General features: G+C 34.4%; 2 protein-coding genes across 3 annotated transcripts in view; both read left to right on the top strand.

Moving 5' to 3' along the window:
• Positions 1–10,471, top strand: part of LOC119632160 (transcription factor mef2A-like) — a 58,563-nt gene extending 48,092 nt beyond the window's left edge. For both annotated transcript variants that reach the window (XM_038024940.1, XM_038024939.1), the window contains exon 6: positions 9,913–10,471. In XM_038024940.1, the coding sequence (XP_037880868.1) occupies positions 9,913–10,460 (548 nt within the window). In that variant the 3' untranslated portion in view covers positions 10,461–10,471. The remainder of the gene's footprint in view (positions 1–9,912) is intronic.
• Positions 10,472–10,781: 310 nt separating this feature from the next.
• LOC119632159 (ubiquitin carboxyl-terminal hydrolase 10-like) lies at positions 10,782–17,178 on the top strand. The gene is made up of 6 exons (XM_038024938.1): positions 10,782–12,049; positions 12,347–12,584; positions 12,661–12,744; positions 12,845–13,012; positions 13,113–13,341; positions 16,366–17,178. Exons 1-6 carry the CDS (start codon positions 10,800–10,802, stop codon positions 16,713–16,715), a joined length of 2,319 nt encoding a protein of 772 aa, XP_037880866.1. The 5' UTR covers positions 10,782–10,799; the 3' UTR covers positions 16,716–17,178.
• Positions 17,179–18,020: the final 842 nt, after the last annotated feature.

The raw sequence follows: 18,020 nt of genomic DNA, 5'->3' as shown, positions 1-18,020 counted from the left end.
GGAGGTATGTGGAGCAAAAATCATCAATAAATTGTTACTTTCGACGGAGAAGAATGGTCATAACACTTCTCAAGCCAATGCTAAATTTTGCTTACTGTTTTTTCCCATTTCCCATTTCCCATCAGAGAGCAATGTTTCTTCACTGCATTGAAAATAACTTAACAAAAGTAGTGCGACTAAGAGGAGTCATGTAACTCATTAACAAACGGTCCGATTTCTCCTATTTTTTTATTTATTTATTTTTTTTTTAATAATGACTAATCACTCAGGAAAGTGTCCTTTGTTCGTATAACGCAATGACCGTCAGAAAGGTGTGAGGAAAGAGAAAGGGCTGGGGTTAGCGTTTAGTGGATAAGTGCGCAATCGGTAAGTGTTATGCCTTTACCGACTAAGCAAGCACACACTATAGCTGCGCGACCAAAGTAAACTCTACCGCACTTCATCAGATATGAATTCGCGAACACGTTCGCACTGTAATCGCGATTCTTGCCTATTCGCCTACTCATGTGGAAACGCATTGTCCGAGCGTTGGCCCTTCCGAAAAATATTATTTTTTTTTCCCCTTTTTTTATTTTCGCTAGAGATGATATCTATGTGTTCGTCCACCCAGCCACTGGGGGCTATGTTGTGTGGAGAACTGGAACTCATTTGCTAATATTGGATACAAACTTAATAAGAAAATTAATGGAAGCCTTTGATGATAAAATGAACAATGATAAACAATGAACGAAATCATACATTCAAGCACATTCAAGTAACTCCTGATACAATTGAGTACATGGCATGGCGTCTAATGTGTTTAATTAAAATTTATCATCAATTTCATTTTGTAAGGAAATAATGGAGGCGTTACGCGTGATGAGATAAATATTGAAAACAACAGTCAGGCTCTCGCTTAACCGTTTTCCTTTCATATGTTTCGCATGCATTACCCATCGTTCTTGATAAGTAAATGGGAAGTGTATGAGTGGGCGCAAAAAAGGATTCGATTGATTATTTTTAAATCTGACGTATTAAGAGCGATAAGAAAACTTTTACGAGAAAATTTTGTTTTTTTGTTTTTTTGTACCAAAATGCAGACAATGCCGGTTGTTAGAATTAAAATTAAAGCAAATCGATTTCGCGTTATTCGCCTTAATCCTAAGATTACAAACACTTAGTAGAGCTTTCAAAACATATTGCTATTCAAACATTTGCGCTCATATTTTGTAGCGAGTGTGTGTGTGTGAATAGCGTTCAAATTGTAAGTCAATTTGTTTTTACTTATAATTACATTCTGAACAGTGTAGTAAACAGTAATTGGGCGCAGTAATTGTTTGTCTGTAAAATAAAAATCAAATATTCATTCTTTAATAAACGCATGTGCGCTCGCTTGTGTTGTTCAAACTATTATTAGTAAAAATGGCGCTACTTTTTCAATAAAAGTACACTTGACATTAAACGTAGTAAACGTGGTCGTTATATATATTATTATTATTATTATTATTGCTATTGTCGACTATGCCGTATTCTACGGCAACATGCAAAAATGTCTGACGTATTATAATCGCCGCATTAGCTAACTATCGTACAATGCTGTAAATTTCAATTTAATTGACTGTAAACAATATGCGGCACTAGCATTTTTATTCTACTTACTCTCTTGACTTATTCAACAATACAAGTGATACGGTAATGTCTCTTATACATTTAATGGAAATGTTGACCAAATAAACGATAAACTAATTAATCGTAAAAATTTATATATAAATTTCTAGTCATAAGGGGATTTTATTATACATATTATTAGGTGGATGCGAAAATTTTGATCAGCGGACTTCTACATGGGAAATACCAGCGTACAAAACGATTGAATTCGATAGTCTATTTGATCTCTTCTCCCTCTACATAAGATAACAGTTTTCCATTTATTCAGCGTACGCCGACGTTAATCATGGAGCGCTCGCTCAACAACATTCCTCGTCTTTCAAATTCTTTACTTTTGATTTTTATTTGAAGGAATCTGCTGCCGAAGTTCACCAAACGCGTTCAAAAGGTTATGGCAATGTTGCTCCAGCATATCCCATTTGTCGGTTTTGGTTTCAACGATTTAAAAGTCGCGACAAGCATTGACCGAAAATGCCATTTTTTAGCCATTTGTTGCAAGAGTCGATCAGAATTGCAGCTTGAATTGGAATTTCTGTCACGTACAGTGTACTCACTAGACATGGCGCTCCCTAATTACTACATGTTCAGATCATGGCAGTATGACTTGGTTTGCATGCGGGCCCGCAAAGTTTAAGAAGTGCAAAAACGGGTCGATGGGGGTTGTATCGAATACAAAACCAATATAAGTTCCTTCGACATGATATCGCCATGTTGCCCACAAATATTGTAAAATGTTGTAGAAAATAATAAGAAATATTTTGATAATATATAGCAGCTTGTACCGATTTTTCTCAGTAAATGCCTTTTTCAAGTAAAAAATGATTAAAATTTTTGCAAGCACCTACATATATATATATAGTATAATATAATATATATGTTTGTGTATTTTTGTATACAAATTATAACGCCTTGATCAGAGGCCAACTTATTCATGATATCGATCTGAGATGAACTTTTGATAGTAAAAGCGTGCGTTGAAAAAGCATTGACTATATTGGCACAGTTTACTCTGTATTTCAAGCTAATGGGACAACAATGGGTGCCTTTGGACTATCGTTAAGATATTTCGATCTTTTTATCTATCTTCTATATTTCTCTATAGTCTATATTGATATTCTGATTTTCAATTCATTTTGAAATGATTAACAAATGTAAGAATAGAAAAGAAATTATACAAATATTACTACTGAGTGGTGGTCGGATGATAGAATTTCACAGAATTCATGATACGATATCGTACTGATGGTTATTGGGGTTTTTACAACTTTTTATTTCATTATATATTATATTTTTTTCTTTTTATTGAGAATTAAACAAGAGTTTACTACACATTATCAAATAAATTATCGTTGTGTTATGTTATAACGATTGTTGTTTTTTGTTCTTAACAATTAAATGACTAAACCCATATCAGCGCCTATAAAGTTAGTAAGTAAGCAACAAAGGCGTTTAATTATATACAATAACTTCGGTCGCATGACAACAAGCACAAATAAAAAAAAAATAAAAAAAATAAAAAAATGATTTTTCTATAATCGCTCGCGATCAATCTCAAAGTAATGGTAATAAATCATTTGTAAAGCAGAGAACCGCCTTTCAGATTAACTCTTGGCTATCGTCTGCAAATATTACTCAATCAAAACTAATTTATGTCACGTATAATCTTTCATCGTAGCAATGTACATATCAAGTGTACATCGTTTTAAACACAACATTTTAATGAAAAAAAAAAAAAAAAAAAAAAAAACAAACATAGATTGCTTCTCAAGTCATGCTATCCCTCGCTGTATTTCCTCAACCTTTCGATTGCACTTCGAGATCTACTTAGATAATTGTGAAACTTTTATGCTTGTTTTCTTTTATGTACATTTGTTTGTTAAATATGTCATTGGCCATTAATTTGTCCAATTTTGAAAAATGAATGACCCATACTACAGAAATTCTGGCCATCATTGTTTCCTTTCTTTCTTCATTTCGAACAATTTCGTGCTTTCTGTGCGTGCAGGTGAAGCGTTATATATGCCATTTAGAATATGTTTTCATGACTTTGAAATATTTACTTTTACTTTGAGTCTATCTAATAATTTGTAGGATTAAAAATACCTAGTAATCAATCGTCTTTAAGTATTGCATTTTAATATTGAGATTAACGTATTTTTCGGACCATAAGACTTACTTCAAGTTTATATAATGATTTTTAGAAAAAAATATACGTTAATATTACCTACGGGATCATAAGACGGATGCAAACTTTGAGTTCAGTTTTCTATGTAAAATGGTCTCGGCCTATAGTCCAAAAAATACGGTATACTTAATTCAATTCGAGATATATCTTCTGAATCCAAGTCTCTGTGTAATGAAATTTCGGCAGCCATTTCCGCTAAGCACATTTGATAAAAGGTGGACAGTTACGACAAACGCTTATCTCTTGAAAATTAAGAAAATAATTATTTTTAATAAAAACATTATAGTAAAATTATTCCTTATGCCTATGCACTTGTGAAAAGTACATAACGTATGCCATCTACATTAATACTTTAACCATTATCAGGTTAGTTCTCTCGTCTCCCTATCCTCCTCGCTTCACTCAGATCGTCTCTTCTTCACCATATTTCCTATCGTATCTTTCTTTAGTTTTAGAATAACTATATAAATATACAGTTACAGGCTTTCAGAGGCATATTCTTAGCATTTTCCATACTATATGTACTTTTTTCAGTACACACTAAAATGTAATTAAATTTCTTAATGTATACCCCAAAAAAGGGTACAAATGTCGTGAAAATGACGCCTATTCGGAACCAGCTTGGCAGGGAACTTGTCGAACGTTGCAAACGGAAAAATATTGTTAGAGTGCGGCCTTAGTAGATGTTGTCTATAAATAATAGGATCTTATGTAAGGTGCATCAAACGCTTGTGAAAATGTTAATGTATTTATTGCGATAAATGTATTCTTAATGCTTGGTCTTTAGATTGTCTGTCCGTCCATCCATCCATCCATCGTGCCGTTAGAATCATAATTACGACACGAGAACCTCGCCTAGAAGAGCAGGATTATTTCAGTTCAGGATTCTTTCGAAAATCAAATTAGCTTCGCTTACTATGAACACTAGGGTTACGTGAACCTATTAATTTGACGGATAAATTTTGTGAATTGTCACAGTCGTAAAAATGAAGATAGGAAGATGAAATTTGGCGTTATTATCTCTGCTTGATCGGAATAGGCCGAGAACATCACATAGTTAGTGCGTCGCAAAAAAAAAAAAAAAAAAAAAAAAAAAAAAAAAAAAAGCGTACGCATATATATTTGTTGCATTATTGTATCACTAAAAATTCAATATATAAGATCTGTATAACACCTCGATTTCCTTATGCGGAATTCTCAAAATCAAAAGTTTAGTGTTAACAACAAACTCATACATAAATAAAGCGGAATGAAATAGCTGGTCGTACAATTACTTATAATAAAGCACTTGAAGATTGAATCAATATTTGATTTGATATATGCGCGGTACTCTACACGATATTGTTGCTAATGAATGCAACTGCTTTCTATCCGGTTCAAAATCGCTAAAGTGTGCATTGAATGAGGAGGGCGCGGTTCCTAATATTACTGGAAAGTTCTTTCTCAATCATATATTACACATAAAGCGAGTGAACATATGTTCGTATTAGATTATAGTTGAGAATTTATCTACATAATGTATGTGTGCGGATGTGTCTGTATATTTCGCGTACATTGTATTACAAGGATTTATTTATCGGACTTTACACAATTTTATTTATGTCAAATGTTTGCTTAAACACACACAGATAAGATACGCTGAGAGTCGTACGTGTCGTGTTTAATTATGTCAGTTATGTTATTATAAACATAATTTTGTTTCTATATCCGCAATACGAACACCACTAGATATGACGTTTATCGCTTTAGTGTTTATCAATTCTCAATAAAAATAAAGCAGCCAACCACTAAAACCAATAGAAATTCCCCGGTCATGCCATTTTTTTGCGATAATTTTTTTTTTTTTTTTTTTTTTTTTTTTTTCCAATTGATTTCAATTAAGAATTTTTCTTGTCAAAACAGTAATATATACATAAAATAGATTAGATTCTAGTTATTGTTATTTATATATACGTACATGATATAAAGTACTTTAGAGCATGCACATGATCAATTACCTATATATATATATATATATATATATATGTAGGTATAGATATATATAACTTGTGTGTATGTGTATACATATATATACATTAAAATGCTCTTAAGCGTTAGAAAGCTTGTGATATTTGCACAAAAATATTTGTTAAGGAGGTGTGTGTGACATTTTTCATATTCAACATCTGAATTCAAGTATTAGGAGAAAGTACTTCTCGGTTCCCGATATTTTGAATCAATTTTGTTCCTTCAGCAGCCTTTCCATGCACTCGTTTATTTTTAAGGCTAAAACTTCTACATACGAAAACTCAAAATTTGAAATTCAATGCTTGTATACTTCGTGGATTTCCCAAATACTTTCGAAAGAGAAATTCCACTTTTGCAAAGAGATAGACCACTGGATGATTCTGTAGAGAGTTGACGGCTGTTCTTAGTACAAATGACATTCAGGTTGGCAAAGACTTCCTAGCCTTAGCTGAAGCGATCGGGAGGCCTTAAACTGGTAAGGTCAGAGCTGAGCCGAAAAATCAAATTGACTTTCTCCCTCTGCTTTTTAGTATAAGTAATTTTTGGCTTACCGCCGCTGACCAACAGTAAAATCAATTACGTGCATTTTTCCAGAGGGCTTATCGCGTGGCATCCTTGTGTAAACCTGAAGAATAATTCTAGCGAGAGTGCGTGGAGTCGACTCTTCTTTCCACCACATCAAAATAGGATTCAGGCAGAGTGGTTGTGCCAATTTTGAATTAACCGAAGAGTTAGCTTGTGCTTGTGTTCGTTCAAACGGCCGAGTCCCGTGTGTATATCCTAGGACATAATCTTGTTGATCACAGCGTTTACCTGATAGGCAAGTAGAGGCCTGCGTTATAATTATGCGATTCGTGTGGGCACGTTACGATACACGCCATAAAGTATTAAGCGTTGTTGTATACATTCCAGTATTGTAAGCGGTATTACAAAAGCATTGTAATGGTTCAGCAGTAAATAAGCGGTAAATGTTGAAATCGGGAGTATTGAAATGAAACCACGCACCAGTACGTCTCTCCTTTACAAACTTTCTGTAACGTAAACAACGTTACAGAGTAATATATAAAGAAAGTTACTTTGCATTGGTGATAAGGATCGATGTTGTTGATCTTGATATGGTAATGGCCTGCAAACCTAGGTCATTAATTTAGCAATGTTTACGATAGTCTTTTCGCCTGAAAGTGTTACTCTCGATTTTCCCGAAGTGGACAATATTATTGCGATGCGCGCCCATGTCGTATCGATCAAACAATTAATTATAGCGCGGCCGCGACGTATAGGTAAATGCCATGTAAACTTATCTTTGAGAAAAGTGGTTCAAAGGAGTACAGCAGTGTCGCCAACACTTCATGAACACCTATAATCCCTTACATGTGACATTGGGGAATTTGAATTTTGAAAATTGTCGACAGACGGCTAAACGTGATTAAATTTTTAGCAAACACATACGTGGCTTTCACTCATACCTAGTTTTTTTGTAGTTACATGCTTCACTCCCAAGTCTCATACATGAAGAGAGAGTATCAAGTATGCCTTAAAATGATATTCCATAGTAAACAGACATTCACGAACAAATGTCATCTATGCTTGCAGGCACGGTGGATGAAAGTAAAGGAGTCGAGTTGTATAAAAGATGCCCGAGGAGATTTGCAAATTTGTGCATTTTAGTGGATGCCCATCAATAATTTGACAAAAATACTTGTTAGGGATTCGGAAAAGTTTTAAGTTAAAATCATCACGATCCGGTCGCATAATTAATAGACCTACTATATATATATGTTTAAGAGTTCCACTTTCATATATATATTTAGTTTGTAGTTGGTAACGAAACACGAGTGAATTACAAAACTTAAATGTCTGGTATATATGCATAGCTTAAATTCGAACTTGCTCGTCATCAAATGCCGTTGAAAGCTGCTTAAAGTCCCAGTTACCTCTGCATCAGATCTATATCTAATATTTGTTTAATGTTTTTTTTTTTGTTTTTTTGTTTTTTTGTTTTTTTTTTAAAATTGAAAGCGGGAGAATTGGGTTTATGGAATGGTGAAGAAAATCGACTATAACTCTCTTGTTATCTTCCAATTACATACTCACTGCCGTAGTGTTTACGTGAGCAATCAAATCAATAATTTATGGCAGCTGAAAGTAACAAACGTTTTCTTGTTTATGTAACACAATGTATTACATATATAAAAGCAACAACAATAATAGACAATCGTCGTTTAATGCTTAAAATACTAACATGTTTACATGTATTATATACATCTTTCTAGATTAAATAATAATAATAAGAAACAGTACAGTTGAAAAAAAAGTTCATATCGCAACAATGCCATCCAAACTAGAATTTTTCTTTTACACATTTCATATAAATATAAGTATGAGTAATAATGGAATAAATTGATGACCTTAAATTAGAACAAGAAACAAAGAAACTTTATGGACAAAGAAGGAAAACTTAAATAATAAATGCAATAATCGAGAAGTTTGCTTCTGAAAAGAGAGACAGAGAGAGAGAGAGAGTAAAACCAATTTCATTATTAGACAGTGGGAGAAGATTAAAAGCAAAAACCAAAAAAAAAAAAACAACAAACATTAAATAGGAAAAAATCGCAAGTATTAATAACCATATCCGACGTAGTACTCATCGATATCTCGGAAAAATTTATGGACGGACAGACAGACGAAACAAAAAGGAACATTACAATCCTTTCTTGACGAGACGAAAGAAGACTCTCTTCGTCCGAATTTATACCGAAAACAGACATTCTCACACACAATGCCAGTAGTCATTGGCTCTACACAGATTTTCGTAAAAAATACTCTGAATTTCTGAACACTTGATAATAACTTTGGTAATAATAAAAAGAAAAAGAAAAAAAAAAAAAAATCAAAAATATGTAAAATATGTATGAAGTGTTGCAATTCCTTAAACCAACCAACTGTGGATAAGTATCGTATGCAAGGTAGCTTAGATAGATAATTGAAGAAAAATTTCGTGAAACGCGTTTTTCTGGAAATTATGCTTTACGAGCTCGGCGAGGGACAACTTGTGTTAAGTAAGCTTCTTCGATTCTTATCGGATTGTCGAATTGATAGACAACATGCTCTAATTAGCTGCACGAAATTTCTCTCTTCTCCTTCTTCCTTGTAATCAATTTAAAAGCAGAAATCCCAGGAAACGTCTAATAAAACTTAAGTTACATTTTTATAAAATGATTCATTTGCGATTCTATACGGGGAAAAGGCTCTACAGGCTCTGGCAGCACAGAGATAAGGAGATTTCGACACAAAAAAGATTTGTTTTTCGAGACCTGCCACGCCTACAGTTTATTACAAGTCTTGTATTATCATGCGTAAAACGGAATTAAATAAAAAAATGTTAATAATGTTAAGAGATTAATCTACCTCAAGACACAAATTTACGAACATTTATTAAAACTATAAGGTGTACATTTTACTTATTGACAAAATTGTTGATAGCCCACTAATAATATCGATAGAAAATTCTAGTTTGTTATCACAGAATTGCGTAATACTCGCAATAAGTGTTTGTTCGTCTCGTTCTTCAATATGGCTTAAGTTGATTTTGATTATAATGCTATCTCTCGAAGTTAATTGCATCGTATCAATTACCCCATAACTATTCGTTAGTATATAACAACAAAATGAATATAGATAGCGTTTGATGAACGAAATAATTTACTGAAGAAGATATGTTTTTTGCTCTGTGTTCGACTTCGATTAACACACTATGTACATAACGTCATTATAGCATAAGGCAAAAGACGATTTTTTTTTACATATGTTTCCTTGAAAATTACTTTCCTGAACTGACAGCAACCATTAGATGATGAATGTTACACATTAGATTCGAGTATCTGTAGTGGTTGAGCTTGAATTCGTTGATTTTGATTGCAGTGTGAGTTTGGTACGGATGATGATAATAAATGATACCGCAGGCTGTCCGCTTTATTCATTCGTAATGAAAAAAAAAAAACATTTTGAATCGAATAGTTCTTTTACCTCGCTTTCCTTTTTTCTTTTCTTTTTTCTTTTTCTTTTTTTTTTAGTTCCTGAAACTATTGATGGTGGAAATGCGCCAAACGAATATAGTAATTATATGCATGCAGCGGAATCAATTAGTAGTCTCTGTGAAAGTGCAACTACTGTACAACAAAGCTCTGAAAATCTTGCCAATGACTATCAGCAACATTATAATATAGCACAACAACAACAACAACAACAACAGCAATTGATTCAGCAGCCACAGCATCACCAGCACCATCACCAACAACATGCTGAAACAACGACCAACGATATTTATAGCAATGAATTGCAAGACAATGCAACAAACAACAACGGATTGCGTTCTGACGCGATAGAAGTAACTATAGCAACCAGTTTGGTTAAAAATCATCCGCAATCGTTAGGGTATATACATCAGCAGCAACTACAAACTGAATCACGCTTCAAGTCTACTTCAACGGCGCAACACACACAAACTGTGGGCTCTATTCAAACGCAGATAACACAGACTCCATATCAGCAACAATCGCAAACGCAGCCGCCACCGCCACCGCATCCACAGCAGCAACCGCAACCGCATCCGCAAGAATAACAGCAGCCGCAGCAGCAGCAACAACAACAGCCGCAACAGCAGCAACAACAACAACATCAGCAGGCAACACATTATCAGGGCGCTTTAACACCATCGGCAACACCATCTCAACAACAGCATCAAACAGGTCATTATCATACTACTACTAATACTGCGCCTGCCTCAGCATCTTCATCGTCGTCGTCATCATCTTATCACAATACCCAACATGCTTATGAAACTCGTAAGCAATCACAATCATATAATCAACAACAGACACGTCGCAAGCATGACTATCAGCAGCATCATGGCTCAAGCAATAGCAACAACGAAGCCGTTGCTACGCAGCCTACTAAAACTATGTCTTGGACTAATTCATCCCAACACAAAAAATCAACTAATACGGTAGCGGTAACGGCTACACCGTCGAATAGCAACGAAGGCAGATATAATAAGCAATCCGTAACTGGTTCTGGGACAACATCAACAAATTCTTCATACGGTCACGGCAGTCGGACTTACACCAATCAGCAGCACCATAACTATCATCAACAGCAACAACAATACACTCAACAACCACAGACGCGCACTTATGGGGCAATGAAAATGCCTTCATCTCCAATATCTAGCACCTCAACTCACTCTAATCCCATAGACCGTAAAAATAGTCAAGTATCTGAGACAGGGAAGCAAAGTCAATTTGCTACAACGACGACGATAGGGACGGTGCCCTCCACCTCCACCGCCAGCACTACTGTCACGCCGCTTCAATTTCAACAGTCGACAACGCCACAAGTGAATCTATCATCTATGGGCAGCAGTACCGGTAATGATTCTGCCGTTAGCAATAAACAATATCCACCTGGATTTGCGAATAAAAAATTAATAATGCAACAAACGGTGAATAGTACGATAACATCTACAACAACATCGGTCACGACAACAACAACAACAACAGCAGCAACGGCCAACGTTAGTGGCACAGATGTAAGCACACAACCTATTATAAATTTGGCGCCCCCAGCTTCGACAGTTGCTCCCAGCAACAATCCTAGCGCTCTGTCTTGGGCTGGCTTGTTCAGCGATAGTAATAAAAGTCCTTCATTGCCATTCAATAACACTATTATATCGAACTTGCCATCTGGAACTACAGTATCTCAGAATTTTGGTAATACTGCTTCTCCGGCGTTGCCACCGCCCTTCTCTAAAAAACCGATAGCTAAAGTTGCGCCATATGAAGGCAACACTCCCGCTGTGCCGGCATCACCTGCGATAACACCTGGTGCTATGTCCTATTCAGCCGCTTCAGCTCAGGGCTTATCGCAAATCTCCAGCAACAAAAAATCTTCAGACACTCAGTCACAGCGTCATAATTTGGTAAATTTAGATGAATTTACCGTGAAATTTGCTGAATTTTTAACTAAATATAAGAGTGATCTTACGGCCGTCAGTTTGAGGCCGCGCGGCTTAACTAATCGTTCAAATTATTGTTACATCAATTCCATATTGCAAGCACTGCTTGGCTGTGCCCCATTCTATAATTTGATACGTTCGATACCAAAGCAAGCAGCTGCGCTATGCGAGGTCAAAACGCCTACCGTTAATGCTATGTAAGTAAATTTTTTCAATGTAATTTGAAGAGAAGGCACACACAAAGGCACAAAAAAATTTCTAATCTAATAATATATTGGGTAGACAGACATCTTTTGATGATGCCTTTTATATAAAAATTGTTTTGAAGGCGAAGGTGAAGCGACTGATCAAAAGATGCTTTAAAGTTTTCTAAAATAAGTCTAAGCTCGATTTGTTTTTTTTTTTTTTTTTTTTTAAGCTTCAAATATTATAATCATCAAAAATTTCATTCAGAGTTGTTTGCTTTACATGTAATTTTCTGATTTTTATTTCAGGATTACTTTTATGTCAAACTTTTCTAACCTTCCAACTGGCTTGCGTTTACGCACTACGAAGGGGCCGAAAAACAAGGATGATCTAAGCGGTGAATTACAATGCGATCCCGCTTTTGAACCTACCGAAATTTATAAGCTATGGAATGATAGTCGCGAAGAGCATGTGGAGGGTAGACAAGAAGATGCTGAAGAATTTTTAAGCTATATACTAAATAAACTTAACGATGAAATGCTTGAGGTAAGCTTTGAAAATGCGATTCCGTAACTGGAAGATAATTATTAATTGGATATATTATTATAATGTCCGTCGATAGATTCTTAAATTGATTGCTAAACCAAATGCCGAACAAAATGGACAAAATGAACAATCGGAGAATGAAGAGGGCGATGTCTGGCAGGTAGGTAATCAATCGATCATTAATTAACTCTAGTGGTAGAGAATGTTAAGAGTTATATTTAAATAATTATTTAATTATCGCATTTACCTTCCATTCGTAGATGATTCGTAATAATCGTAATAAAGGAAGTGTCACGCGACAAACCGATTTTGGTCACACTCCTCTTAGCGATATATTTCGCGGTGAGCTACGTTCACGTTTACAGCGTGAAGGCGAACATTCCACAGACGTTATACAACCATTCTTTACCTTACAATTAAACATTGAGGTAAGTGAACATTCTGAAGGTTTCATTTCCTTCTTAAACATACTTTAGCAGGAAATAATTATTAATATTTTATTTATTTATTTATTTATATGAATTTTAGAAAGCCGCTTCAGTTAAAGAGGCTTTGGAAATTTTGGTGGGCCGTGACCAGTTAGAGGGAGTTACTGGCAGCAAAACTAAACAGGAAGTTGTTGCTTGGCAACAAATGACTTTGGAAAAATTGCCAATTGTCTTGATATTACATCTTAAATGGTTCGACTATCGTTCGGACGGTTGCACGAAAATTTTGAAAAAAGTTGAATTCCCGGTCGAACTGAAAATTGATGCAAGTAAGTGTGTCCGCAATTACAAAAGCTACTTAGTAATGAAACATGAAAATAGTTATAATGCCAAAAACACTAAGAAATCTATCCAAACAATATTATTCTTATTCTGGTTCTTTAAAAAGCTCGGAAAGCTTCTTTTTTGGCTATTGGAAAAATGTGTCTTTGTCATGTTATCGTTTATTATTGTTGCCTGATTTTAGTGCAGAGATTGATTATAAGAACGAAAAATAGGGAAATCGAACGGACATTGAGTCTCGTAGTTTGCGTTTAAAATTTTCCCGCGAGAAGAGCGCGTGAGACAAAAGCTGAAAATCGCTAATTACTTGTACTACTATTAAGTTGCATGCATTTATAATTGCAAAAAGTATACAATGTGGCTGAAGAACATGACTGAAATAATCGTAAATTGAAAAAATAAAAAAAATAATAAAAAAAAAAAATAACGTTAAGCTTAATTCGATACCAGCCGGCCGCGTACCTTGGCATCATTGTAACTCATCACTAATCTTAAGGCAAAAAGAAAAGTTTTCTTTTCATAGCTTTTTTGCAAATTTTGTCAAATTGTATTGTCAATGGTATTCCGGCACAATAGGGACAATAAAATTTTGAAGCTTCGGCCCTAATCGTAATCAAAACAAATGCTTTATGACTTGTGAGGCCTCTGTGATGTCGCACACAGTATGGCTGCAAATCTAATTTAGAATAAATAATAACTATTCTGAGTTTAGATGCTAAAAGCAATCATAATTAAAAAAAAAAAAAAAAAATTAAATAAATTATTATTTATGATGAGATAGGGCAGGGCATCTTTAGAAAAGGCATCTTTAATTTTTTAGCTTGTGCTGTACTTCTTGTTTTTTGAGTATTTTTGCCAAGTTCTAGGCATAAAACAAATTCTTACCCAATTTTACGATTGGAGTGTAGGCGCGGATTGTAGATCAACATTTAGAAGCATCGCACATCATTTCATTCTAAGTCTGAAGTTTACGGAAAGTAAAGAAATTGTGTCACACTACTTTATAATTTTGATTGTTTTGAATTGAAACACTTCCGTTTATCTCCTTATGAATGAGAAGGATGGGCGTGCATGTAACTTGCCTTTCATTTAAAACGCCATAGATTCTAGATTTCAGCTAGGCCTCACCACTGACCAGAGTGGGGTTTATTGTTCCATACACAATAAACTGTTCTGGACTCTGGTATTGTTTAGGCCCCTACTCTGTGGGGATTGTCTAACTCGCCAGGGGGCGTAGTACGCTTAAAGTGGCTTGGGCCACCCTGGGGTTAAGCCTTTCAGGCAGGAACCCACCATAAACCCTTGCTACAAATTCTGTTTGCAGATCCAGTGTAAAAATTGGGCGTGATTCCAGTGCAATATTTTCTCACTTATCACATATTATAAAAAAAGGTGCAATTTACAAACTCTTGCACATATTGTTGCAAAGCTTCATCTTAATGTTTATCAAGACCGTCTATAGGTTTAACTCGGCTGTGATTGTTGGATTCTAAACACATGCCAATCACACACAAGACATTTTGGGATGTTTATATTGATTGACCAGGGAAATGGGTCTGTACTTTACTACAACACAAAATTTCGAACCGAAATTTTTTGCTCTAACCGCCGCTACGCTTGAAATGAAAAATATACGTGCAGGCGTCGCTTGTATAACACGGTACTTGTAAAAACGCCTTTTCGATATTACGTACGGTACAACAATTGAGGATAATTGTGACATAATTTCAAAAAATAAAATATGCATTGGAAATTTGAACTTTTCTTTCAATTGCGTTCATTAAGGGAAATTCCTCCTAACCGTATTACTATTGAAAAACCTTTCATTTAATTTTGAGGAGTGGTGGTATGCGTAGTCAACTTACTTTTTCATTTATGGAATATTTGGAAGAAAATTTCAGCTATCGTAAAATTGTACACCTTAAGACATAGTTTCGATATAACACGGTACACATTGCTTTTTTTGTATATATTATTTCAAGGTTTCGTATAACACGATTCCGTTATAACGCAATACAAGGACTTGATACTACACGGTATACCTTTTTTCGTGTAACGCGGTTTCGATACAGCACGGTATGAATTAATTGTTGTTGTTGTAATATTCAAGGGACGCCTGTACATATATATATTTGGTTAAACTTGAAAACTCGCGTTGGTTTAAGCATGGAAATTGGCAGTGCTTGAACAAGCCACGTCTCTGCATTCAAATTAGGTGATGATCATAAACCATTCGTTTTAAAGCAGATTTATCATTGAATACTTTTTGACAGTAAAAAAGAAAAAAGGAAAAAATTCATTGCCGACTTGCAAGCATTACGAAATATTTCATCAGTTGCACTCAGCGAAATATATGAATGGCAATAACTCAAATAGAGCAATTAATTAATTTTAATATGAAGAGTTTACATCGATTCATGTTTTCTCGATCAGGACAATTATATAGCATAAATTAAATTTGTTGATATGAAGGTTTAACTTACCATTTTTTTTCTTATCTTATTTAACGATACCAGAAAATTTTCTTTGGAGATCTTCTGGCTTTCATCTAGAGATGTTGTTTTCATAACAAAAGAGAGAGACAGAGAGAGGAATTATCCAAATATATATATGACAATAAAAATGGAAAATATTACCGTCCATACTTTTGCCTTTATCTATCTATGTGGACTCTTCCTTCTCCATTTGATGCAATTAGTTGCAATGAAAATAATTTGAAACATTTGCAAAAATTCGGTTTAAAGTAACTGTCACAGTTCGTTTCAGTCAACAACTATTGAGAGTTGTAAAGGTTAAAAATGTATAGCGGGGTTTTTTCTGTTTGGCACTGTGTTGTTATATTGTCTGTCTGCAAGTCGAATGAACCTGGTCGGTGTAAATAAACACCATCAATGGGAACAAAAAGAATCGAAAATATTATAACTGAACATCAATGAAATATATCGAAATCGTTATCTAATTTTCTGAAATTTTTAAAATATTTATTTTCGTTTCCTCTCTTTTATTCACAGAAATTCTTGCATCGAAAAAATACTCACAAAAACAACGAGCTTATCGTCTCTTCGCTGTAGTTTATCATGATGGCAAAGAAGCCTCCAAAGGCCATTACATAACTGATGTCTATCATACAGGTTATGGTAGCTGGTTACGTTACGATGACAGTTCTGTTAAGCCAGTTAGTGAAAATCATGTACTAGTGCCACGCACACCACGTGTGCCTTATCTACTGTACTATAGACGCTGTGATACCTTGCCGCCACAAATTAACACTTCCTCAACCTCCTCCTCCTCCAATTCTTCTTCTAACAACAATAGTAACACGTCAGGTAATGCCGCGATGACGTCATTTTCGGGAAAATAAAGAATGTACGGTGAATGAAATATGAAAGACAAAGTGATGCAGTACAACCAAATGGCCAAACTTTAACAATAAAAACCTATGTATTCGCGTGTATGCGTAATGTATGTTAGTCTATGTGTGTGTGTGTGTGTGTGTGGGTGTGGATGTGTGCGTGTGTGTGTTTTGCGTGTGTGCAAAAAGCATGTGTGTATACGCAAAAGTAGATATACATATAAGTGTAGTAGTAGTAGTAATAGCAGTAGTAGTAGTACTAGCACTGGTAGTGGTAGTATATATATAAATGTGTATTTTTTAGAGATAGGAAGAAAACTTGTCATGGTTGTCAGTCAGAATGCGGATAAATCTGAATCAACTTTAAACCATAAGGCGAACTACTAAACGGATTATCAAGTTAGTTTGTGTGTGACCTGACTAAGCATTCACGTGTTACTTACTGATAATGGCCATGATAATAACTGTCCATTTGGAGAAGCAAAATGCCCTTCTCTACAAATAATACGTTGAAAGTTGTTAAGGGTGAGTACATTTTAAAGGTAGAGTTTTTAATATAAGTATGTATGCATGATTGTGTGAATAATAAGTATGCGTGTGTATGTGTCCGCGCATTTGTTTGTTACTGCTTGTATATTGTAATTCAGATTTAAGCTTTTTTAAGAGCTTACTTAAATTGATAGACTTTTTTTTTTTTAACGTAAGCGATAAGATTTATAAAACATAAGGAATTAAAATCTAAGAGAGAAAAAGGAAAAAAAAAATACAAAGAATAGATTTATGCAGCTTTAGATACATGGAGAACGCTAATGATATATGTATACATATATATATATGTATACATATATATATATGTATATATATGTATATATATGTATATATATATATATATATATATATATATATATATACATGTATGTATATGTATATACATAGTAAAATGATTTTCTAAATTCTGGCGTTAGCTATTGATTTTGGTTACTAGATGATATATATAAATATATATATAAATGTGTTAAATTTGTTATATAACAGATTTCGGTTAAAGTATAATAAATATATACACACATTCATACATGCATACAAGTATATATAGATACACATATACAGATATATAAACACACATACATACATGCATACAAGTATGTATGAATACACATATACAGACATATACATACAGATACATACATACAAACATAGAAACATATTTATAGAAAAGTCTGTAGCGCTATTTTTTGCAATGAAAGTTATTAGGAAAAAGAGATAATTATTGCAATCGCATTGAAATCTCGTTCTTCAACGAGATACTTTTTA

This window comes from Glossina fuscipes, unplaced genomic scaffold (assembly GCF_014805625.2).
Source record: "Glossina fuscipes isolate IAEA_lab_2018 unplaced genomic scaffold, Yale_Gfus_2 1, whole genome shotgun sequence".
NCBI classification, from domain to species: Eukaryota; Metazoa; Arthropoda; class Insecta; order Diptera; family Glossinidae; genus Glossina; species Glossina fuscipes.
The sequence above is the reverse complement of the archived record's forward strand: the minus strand, read 5'-3'. Positions and strand labels throughout refer to the sequence as shown.

Excerpts from the sequence above, each read along its gene's own strand:
- LOC119632159 (XM_038024938.1), top strand. The coding sequence starts at position 10,800 with ATGTCTTGGACTAATTCATCCCAACACAAAAAATCAACTAATACGGTA. Across the intron at positions 12,585-12,660 it reads TTAACGATGAAATGCTTGAG|ATTCTTAAATTGATTGCTAA; the intron begins GTAAGCTTTGAA and ends GTCCGTCGATAG. Across the intron at positions 12,745-12,844 it reads AAGAGGGCGATGTCTGGCAG|ATGATTCGTAATAATCGTAA; the intron begins GTAGGTAATCAA and ends TTCCATTCGTAG.